Here is a 10,000-nt window from a genome sequence, read left to right as displayed (position 1 = left end):
GTTCGGACCCCCCCACCCCCACCCCTACCCCTCACCCCGCTGCTAAAACGTCTTACCAGCCACACCAGTCTTTCTCCTCTTAGAGCTGGTGCGATCAGCTGAACGCACCCTGACCAAAATCTTCCTAATCCTGAATCCACCGGCCAGGAACGTAGAACCGCCGGGTGCAAGGTGATTGCGCGTGTGGCGTGGTTCTGCGCTACGCCTCGTGGTGGAGTAAGTCACTCGCGAGCAGTCAGTTGCGAGACGCCAGGACACTCCTCCGTTGCGCATGACATCTGATTTTTAAAATTATGACTTGTCAAGCTTGTCATCGCCATCACCATCATCGTCATTGTCATGCCACCGTCGCCATCACCACGACGAACATCAGTCTCACTATCACCATCATCAGCATCATCGTAACCCCTCATTCACTCACCCCGCCTACCACCACCATCACCACCACCATCATTATCATCATCATCATCATCATCATCATCATCATCATCATCATCATCACCACCACCACCACCACCACTACCATCATCACCGCCACCACCACCAACAAAAACAAAACCACACTCATCACCACCGCCATTACCACTTCCTCCTTCCCCGATAATACAGAATCAACGAAGCACCAAATCACCAATAAACATCACAGATTCTCGTCACTCGAAGCGCAGTCTGGCGCATGCAACCCACGGTCAACACAGCACATCCAGCTTTCTTGACCCACACTCGCTTCCTCGTTAAGCATTCACATCATCACTTCGGATCAAGTTCCGGGAGATTTCAACTCCTTCGGGAAGTGATCCAATTCCCTTCTGGCGATCGGTTTCGCGCCAAATGTTTTAAAGGATCAGCTAAAAGAAAGAAACAAACATGAGAAGGTCTGCGCGTTAACCCAGTCTGTTGGCCTGAGGCTAAAAGGGCAATAACCTTGAGTGAGCGTAAACAACCGGCTGCTGTTATCGTTAAGGGTCTAAATCCTGTACAAGACTGGTAGCTCGAAGGATGATAAAACGTATTTACAGTCGATTTAGTCTAAATACCTGGTAGTGGTGAAAAACAACAGCAAAAGCAAGCGATATCAGAACACCTGGAAGTACCCGAAACCTTCCTTTATGTAACACCGACGCTGCATAAGTTACGCAAATTCTGTTATGGCTGTGCTATCCCTTTCTTCAATGTATCCTGTTTTCCGTCTAGAACGATGTATTTTGATCGCAAGGAATTCATAAGCAGTGGATATGGAGAGAAATACAAATTGATAAATGAATACAAACTCCATCTGAGCAATGCTGGGAGATTATCTATTTTTCGCACATCATGCAACGCGATACGTTAAGGAATGTGGCCGACAAAGTATATTCCTTTTTTATCAATCTATCTGTAACTGCATTTATACTACCTTTCTATCAGTCTAACTGTTTCATCTCTCTCTCTCTCTCTCTCTCTCCCTATCTCTCTCTCTCTACACACACAAACACACACACACACACACACACATACACACACACACACACACACACACACACACACACACACACACACACACACACACACACACACATATATATATATATATATATATATATGTGTGTGTGTGTGTGTGTGTGTGTGTGTGTGTGTGTGTGTGTGTGTGTCTGTGTATAATATATATATATATATATATATATATATATATATATATATATATATATGTGTGTGTATATATAATATGTATATATATATGTGTGTGTATATATAATATATATATATATATATGTATATATATATAATATATATATATATATATATATATATATATATGTTATTTTTTCTTTCTTCTTTCTTGCTTTCTTTCTTTTCTTTTCTTCCAACTGCCATTCACTCACACTGCAGGACTTAAGCTTCTCTCAGTTCATCGTCTGAGTCTGGCAGAGCAACCCTTGCCTGATTGAATGCCCGTCCTAACCGCTGTCGCACATATGTGTCTATTTGTTTATCCATCTAGCTATCTATCCATCTATTCTTCTGGGTGTTCCTGTACACGAATAACCATAATTTTAATCCCGTCTTGAGCTACGAGTGTGAGTTAGGGAAGAAGAGTGAACCTTCCACGTGAATGACCAGGTGCAATTGCAGGGCGTGGGCGTGTGCGTTAACCGTGGCCGTCGTGTCCGTCTTGGTGGGCGGCCAGAACAACCAGAACGTAAGGCTGGGTCTCGTGGCGTCGCAGCTGGGCGTGCAACCCGTTCCAGGTGGCCAGACAGGTGAGTTTTGCTCCTCTGCATGACGGGTTGGGGGGGGGCACACTTGCTCGCTCTCTCTCTCTCTCTCTCTCTCTCTCTCTCTCTCTCTCTCTCTCTCTCTCTCTCTCTCTCTCTCCCTTTCCCTCTCTCTCTCTCTCTTTCTTTCTCTCTCTCCCCCTCCTTCCCTCCTCTCCCTCTCCCTCCCTCCTTCCCTCCTCTCCCTCTCCCTCCTCTCCCTCTGCCATTCCTCCTCCTCTTCCTCGAAAATGAACAAAGTAAAAAAAAAAGCAATGAAAGGATATTTTCTGACCAAATTTCCCAATAGATTTCAGCACAATCCGATGTAACGATTGGAAAACCCTCCTTTTTTCTTAATTGCCTTAGTTCTTAGTCTCTTTCAACAGAGTCCAACGCAATAGTTCGGCGGGAATCCTATTTCTTCAGTCAATAAATTTGATGTGTACACAATTTCTCACTCGCACGCAATAACTTTCAAAAAAACTTTTAGCTTATCTTACTCCGACTTGTAAACTTTAGCGTAATGAAATTCTTCATTATGTAAAAGATACTGATAATGATAATGATGATAATGATACTGATATTAATGATAATAATGATAATAATTATGATAAGGACGATGATAATGCTAATAGTAATAATAGTAATAGTTGTAATAGTAATGACTTTGATAATAAAGATGATAATGATAACAATAATGACGATGATAATCATCATCATCATCATCTTAATCATAAAAGATAATAATAATAATAATAACGATAATGATAATGATAATAATAATAATAATAATGATGATAAAAAATGATAATAGTAATAGTAATCATAGTAAAGATAACGATAATAATGAGCATAATGACGAGAATATTAATGATAATAATGAAACAATGATATTTCTAATTCTGAAAAATAATGACAATCACCATCATCATCATCTAGATAACCCCTTTGAACCCTCCCTCGCAGGGCAGCAGACAGGCAACCAGATCGGAGGGATCCAGGGCTGCATCTGCCTCCCCGTGAACCAGCGCTGCCCTTACGACGGCGGTTCGGGCTCGACGACCGGCGCTGGAGTCTTTGATGTCAGGATCGTGAACAGGGTGAGGCCATAGAGCGATGTCTTGGTAGATGTAGGATGCCTTAATTGATATATTTCTGGGGTTTGATTGATAGTTTTGGCTGCTTGATGCCTTGTTTGAGGGTGAAATGGGAAGAGATTTGGGCACGACGGCAGGGATGTCACTTAGAGGCGCCATGTTCAAGAATCTTGAGGTTTGAGGGTGACGCTACAGCACGATGTCTTAACAGCTATTTTTAAGAATGAAAATAGGTCACCCTTGGTCACCCTGGATTTTTTTTATGCTAAAAACAAATATTACTTCAGTGAAATCCTTTATTTTTTCATTCTTTGTAGCTTTAATACTTTTAGTGTTGCTCACCTTTTATCATTCTATTTCTTACGCATCCTTGATCTCTTGATTTCGAGTGTAATTATCATCAATTCCAGATCCTTAAATCACAATCCTTAGTCTTTTAATCTCATCTCTCACCAACCTCACCTTTATCTTTTTTAATCTCATCTCCCGTCTCCCTTGCCGTTCCAGCCCGGAGCAGGCGGAGAGTGCGGCATCCCGGGTCAGAAGATCTGCTGCCCCCCTGGCGTCAGACCCGCGGGGCCCGTCCGTCCCCCGCCCGTCGCGCCCCAGCCCGTGCCCATTCAGCGGTCGGGCTGCGGCGGCCAGAACCCCATCCCGTACAGGCAGCCGCAGTATGCTGAGGTAAGGTCGGGCCGCTGCTGTGCTCGGTTGGTGGTGGCGAGTGTGGAATAGGGAGTCACTCTGTTTTGCGTGCGTGCGTGTGTGTGTGTGTGTGTGTGTGTGTGTGTGTGTGTGTGTGTGTGTGTGTGTGTGTGTGTGTGTGTGTGTGTGTGTGTGTGCGTGTGTCTGCCTGTCTGTCCTTTTTGGCACTTGGATATATAATTATGAGACCCCCCCCCCCTTAGTTCTGACCCACACCCGCACACACAACCTCACATCCTAACTCTCTCTCTGCCTCGCACCCGCCCGCCCGCTCTCACCCTCTCACCCTCCGCCAGGCCACCTTCGGCGAGTACCCTTGGATGGTGGTCGTCCTGGACTTCGGCGACGGCTACAAGGGCGGCGGAGTCCTCGTGGCGCCCGACTGGGTCCTCACCGCGGCTCACAAGGTTTACAACGAGAGGTGGGTTTGGGTTTTTCGTCATTTCGTTTCTATGTGCTTGCCCGTTTTATTTGTTCGTTTATTTATTTATATATTTATTTGTTCATTTATTTCCTTATATATTTATTTGTTCATTTATTTATTAAATATTTATTTCATTTATTTAATTTTTGTTCATTTATTTCCTTATATATTTATTTGTTCATTTATTTCCTTATATATTTATTTGTTCATTTATTTACTTATATATTTATTTGTTCATTTATTTACTTATATATTTATTTGTTCATTTATTTATATATTTTTGTTCATTTATTTATATATTTTTGTTCATTTATTTACTTATATATTTATTTGTTCATTTACTTACTTATATATGTATTTGTTCATTTATTTTCTTATATATTTATTTGTTCATTTATTTACTTATATATTTATTTGTTCATTTATTTACTTATATATTTATTTGTTCATTTATTTACGTATGTTCACTCGTTTTTTTCATGTATTAATTTGGTTCTATGGTTGATAGGTTTGTGTTCTGTATTTTACCCTTTGAATTCAATTTATTTTTTATCACTGATTGTACTTATGATTATTGCAATTACTGTTATTTTTATAACATGGATTTAGATCTTTAGTTTCAGATTATTTTTCTCGATAAGCTATTCTTGTCTTTCTTGTTCTTCCTTCTCTTTCTTCCTTCTCCACCATGATCACCACAACCCTAGTCCTCTCTCGTTGTTCATCCCTTTCCTCTCCCTCTTTTTCCGTCTCCCTTCTACTACGCCCTCACCGCCGTAGCCCTAATCCACTCTCACTGCCCATCCCTCTCACTCCTGTTCTTCCATCTCCTCCTCCTTTCCTCTCCACCATCATCTCTACAGCCATAATTCACGTTCACTGTTCACCCCTCTCCTCCCTCTGTTCCTCCACCTCCTCCTTCCTTCCTCTCCGCCCTCATCACCACAGCCATAATCCCCTCCCTCTGTTCCTCCACCTCCTCCTTCCTTCCTCTCCGCCCTCATCACCACAGCCATAATCCCCTCTCACTGTTCCTCCATCTCCTCCTTCCTTCCTCTCCGCCCTCATCGCCAGCACCACCACCATTAATTCCCACTCCCCCCTCCGCCCGCCCCCACCAGGAGCCTCAAAGTCCGCCTGGGCGAGCACAACGTCCGCCAGCGCCAGGACCACCCCAACTTCCCCCACCTCGAAGTCCCGGTTGACAGGATCATCATTCACCCCAACTTCGACAACCAGGCTCTCCTCAACGACGTGGCTCTGCTGCACCTCGCCCAGCCGGTCAACGTGAATCAGTACCCGCACATTGGGACGGCGTGCTTGCCTTCGCCCGGCCAGATCTTCCACGGGCAGACGTGAGTGGGTGAACGGGGGTGTTATTTTTTCTTGATTTTGTTTGCTTGTTTAGTGTTTTAGCTATTGATCTATTTACTTTGTGTCTAGTTAGTCGTGGTTGTCGTGTTTAAATCCGGAGATTTTTGGTCTACTCTAGACAAGCTTGAAGAATGAAATGTCTTTCCCGCACGCGTGAAAATCCTCTCTTGACCACCAAACCTTACGCGACCTGGCTCTCGCAGGTGCTGGGTCACCGGCTGGGGCAAGGACGCCTTCCAGACGGGCGGCAATTTCCAAGAGATCCTGAAGGAGGTGGACGTCCCCGTCGTCGACCCCTTCCGATGCCAAGCCAGCCTGCAGCAGACGCGCCTCGGACCCTCCTTCACCCTCAACCAGCAGTCCTTCATCTGCGCCGGAGGAATCGCCGGGAAGGACGCCTGCACGGTCAGTCTTTTGCTGTTCTTCATTCTTCTTTTATCCTCCTTTTTCTTCCACTTCTCCTCCCTCACACTGCCCCATTCTTTTCCTCTTCCCTTTCCGTCTTCTTCTCGTTCTTTTTCTTCTTATTCTCTTCCTTCTCCTCCACCTCGTTCTTCTCCTTTTTTCTTCTTTCTCCTCTTCTCTACCCCTTTCACTTCACAAACCATTCCATATTCTACTGGCAGTGTGACGTCCCCTTATTCTATAATTCTAAATCTAAGATTTTTTTTTCCTAAACAAGGTTATTTATGTCACAGTCGAATATCCCTTAGCCTTCCTACTCTATTTATTCCTACACTGTTTACTCGTGACCGAAAATCTTCTCGTTCCTCTGATACCCATAACTTTTAGGTCATTTTTTTTCTTTATAAGTCACGGCTTAAAGTTTTCTCCTCTTGCTCATAACTTTAAACCCGTTTTTCTTCTTCTTCTACTCCTTCTTCTTCCTCACGATTAAAAATCTTTTTCCTCTTACTCAGAAAAGCTATCTTTCCCTCTTATTCATGCCTTTAAATCCTCTTTTTTTCTTCATATGGTCTAAAATCTACTATTTTGCTTCGTACCCATAGCTAAAATCCCCATTCTCCTCATTCACCCATGCCTGATTTTCTTCATACCCATACCTCTTACTGAAAGCCCTCCTGTTTTGTTTCATGGCCATAGATGAAGTGCCCAGTCCTTTCTCCCCTCATTTTACTCATGCCTGAAAATCTTTTTTTTCGGGGGGGGGGGGGCTTCATACCCCTGCCTAAAATTCCCAACTCTTCCCTCTTACTCGTGCCTATTTTTTTTCTTTTTTCTTCTTTTTTCTTACTTTTCTTATGCCTGAAAATCTTTTTTTTCTTCTTTTTTCTTACTTTTCTTATGCCTGAAAAAAAAAAATCTTTGTTCTTACTGTTCTTATGCCTGAAAATCCTTTTTTTTTCTTCCCTCTTACTCGTGCCTGAAAATCTTTTTTTTTTTTTTTTCTTTTTCTCGTGCCTGGAAATCCCTTTTTTTCTTCTGTGTTCCTCCATCTCCTCCTTCCTTTCTCATGCCTTTTTCCCTTTGTTTTTTCTTCATACCCACTTAAAACCCCCAATCCTCCCCTCTTCCTCACGCCTGACCCCCTACTCCCCCCCAACAGGGCGACGGCGGGTCCCCCCTGGTGTGCCCCACGCAGAGCGGGTGGACGGTCGTGGGCCTCGTCGCCTGGGGCATCGGCTGCGCCCAGGGGAATGTCCCGGGGGTCTACGTCAACATACCCAACATGATGGACTTCATTAGGCAATACGTCAGGTGAGGAGACCCTGAGGATTTCGTTGGTTTGTTCGGATATTTGTTGATTGATGGGATGACATAGAGCCAGTCGATACTGATTGATGGAGTGACATAGAGCCAGTCGATACTGATTGATGGAGTGACATAGAGCCAGTCGATACTGATTGATGGAGTGACATAGAGCCAGTCGATACTGATTGATGGAGTGACATAGAGCCAGTCGATACTGATTGATGGAGTGACATAGAGCCAGTCGATACTGATTGATGGAGTGACATAGAGCCAGTCGATACTGATTGATGGAGTGACATAGAGCCAGTCGATACTGATTGATGGAGTGACATAGAGCCAGTCGATACTGATTGATGGAGTGACATAGAGCCAGTCGATACTGATTGATGGAGTGACATAGAGCCAGTCGATACTGATTGATGGAGTGACATAGAGCCAGTCGATACTGATTGATGGAGTGACATAGAGCCAGTCGATACTGATTGATGGAGTGACATAGAGCCAGTCGATACTGATTGATGGAGTGACATAGAGCCAGTCAGATATTGATTGACGGAATGACATAGAGCCAGTCGGATATTGATTGATTGGTGGAATGACAGAACCAGTCGGATATTTATTGATTGGTGGAATGACATAGAACCAGTTTGTTGAAATCGCGGGACGCCCGGCCGAATGGATATTCATATTTACGGACGCACATTCACAGATATACATTTATCTCTCTATCTCTCCGGCAGATGTGGATGTCTAGATTGATAGATACGTATTTCGGTATATATGTGTCCGTATAATGAATATTCATTGGGTCAGGCCTCGCGCAATTTTAACAAAACTTTTGATAGACATTTGGGGGTGGGGGGAGGGGGGGGCAGTACATGGGGCATACTGACTACTTGGTCTTTCTTGACAGATGTTCGTTTCATCAATACCTGAATTAAGTCGCGTTTTTCTTTACCTTTTTTGTTTGCTGTAGTAAAAAAAAAAATGTATGTTTACCGGTTCGATATGTGAAGTACAGGATCTATGTGTTTTTTTATGGTTTTCTTTTCCATTCTTAAACACCAATTACCATAATTCAGCATATTGTAGTTTTACATATAATATACAGTAAATGAATATCCACTAAGAATATTGTAAGAATTACTAACAGCCATTTTTTTATGCTTACAGATTTTAGAAGGAAGGGCCCACACGACCAACCTACAAAAATTACTGAAACATTCTATTCATATGTACATACCCCTAAAAATATAAATAATGATTATGATAATTAACAAAAGCGATGGTTGTGATTCCTGATGAGTGATTACGCACTCGTATGCAAATTTACCTGGAAAGTCGAGGGCTACGTGCGTATTTCTTTACGAGTAAGAATTCAGTGATTTTGCCCTCATTTTCACTAATACATTTTGTACTTTTTTCATAGAAAAATCATCTTAATGGGGACGGATGGAATGTCATATTTATTTCCTCAGGGTGTGAGTTACTTTTTTAAAACGAAAGGAGAGGAAAGAAAGCAATTTTCTCCTCTGGCTATCCTCTTTATGGTGTCGATAAGGGTGAAAATATTTACATAAACTTCAGGGGTATTATAATACTCTAGTAGAGCCATAGGTCGGACGAATGATATTTGTTACTGCTGCTGTGATGTTATCCTTTTGTTTTTAACCTATAATGGTGCAATAAATGATGTACTGAATTATTCATATCTTTCTCTCGCCCTTCCTTCCTTGGGAATAAATTGTCTAAATAAACGGAAAGAGAAATGCATAAACAATATATGTATTTCTACTTTTTTTTCGGGTCTATATTTGAAGAGGTAAGGAAAAGCACGCAAATAGTCTTTCGTTTCTTCTTTTATTATAAAACATTTTCGACATATATTTAATAAACACTCGAGGCAGTTCAATGCATTATTTAATTATTACACGAAGCTATTTGACTTAACCACGCTGTAGACTGTCGTTTCAGCGGCTGGTTGATGATCGCAAGGGAACCGCGAGGAAAAAGCTACAATTCCCGTTTTCTATGGTGTTGCACCGAGACGAAGGTGGGTCTGCTGTAGAAAATTTTACATTGCGCGGCTTGTTGATCCCGTGTTTGGGAGTCAGTGGGGGGGGGGGGAGGCTGCATACCTTCCCCTGTGGATCCGCCACTAAACAAGTATTCTAGATACATTTATGTGTACATTTATGTGTTTTTGAAAGGATTTTAAAAGAAATAATCAATGTTTCTAGTTTACTTCACCATGATACAAAATAATAATAATAATACAGATTTGTATGAAGGGAGGTAATAATATCACAGGGGCCATAAGAGTGGATGCTCTTTCCTTGTATGAAAAGTTCTTGCCTTAAATTTCTTTTTAACACCCATCTAGTCTCTTCGTTTGTCGTCGGTGTATCAGAACCTGAGGCGAGGAATATTTTGTAAACAAACATGGCATTTTT

At 42.5% G+C, this 10,000-nt stretch overlaps 2 protein-coding genes across 2 annotated transcripts in view; one reads left to right on the top strand and one right to left on the bottom strand.

The window, feature by feature from the left end:
* Positions 1-9,252, top strand: part of LOC113802490 (phenoloxidase-activating factor 2) — a 12,851-nt gene extending 3,599 nt beyond the window's left edge. Inside the window, exons 2-9 of the mRNA XM_027353093.2 lie at positions 2,113-2,240; positions 3,204-3,337; positions 3,842-4,015; positions 4,333-4,457; positions 5,582-5,815; positions 6,038-6,239; positions 7,402-7,553; positions 8,721-9,252. Of these exons, the coding sequence (XP_027208894.2) occupies positions 2,113-2,240; positions 3,204-3,337; positions 3,842-4,015; positions 4,333-4,457; positions 5,582-5,815; positions 6,038-6,239; positions 7,402-7,553; positions 8,721-8,727 (1,156 nt within the window). The 3' untranslated portion in view covers positions 8,728-9,252. The remainder of the gene's footprint in view (positions 1-2,112; positions 2,241-3,203; positions 3,338-3,841; positions 4,016-4,332; positions 4,458-5,581; positions 5,816-6,037; positions 6,240-7,401; positions 7,554-8,720) is intronic.
* Positions 9,253-9,774: 522 nt separating this feature from the next.
* Positions 9,775-10,000, bottom strand: part of LOC113802496 (phenoloxidase-activating factor 2) — an 8,746-nt gene continuing 8,520 nt past the window's right edge. The window contains exon 9 of the mRNA XM_027353100.2: positions 9,775-9,960. Within this exon, the coding sequence (XP_027208901.2) occupies positions 9,954-9,960 (7 nt within the window). The 3' untranslated portion in view covers positions 9,775-9,953. The remainder of the gene's footprint in view (positions 9,961-10,000) is intronic.

This window comes from Penaeus vannamei, chromosome 23 (assembly GCF_042767895.1).
Source record: "Penaeus vannamei isolate JL-2024 chromosome 23, ASM4276789v1, whole genome shotgun sequence".
NCBI classification, from domain to species: domain Eukaryota; kingdom Metazoa; phylum Arthropoda; class Malacostraca; order Decapoda; family Penaeidae; genus Penaeus; species Penaeus vannamei.
Note: the sequence above shows the minus strand (reverse complement) of the source record. Positions and strands in the feature narration are given on the sequence as shown.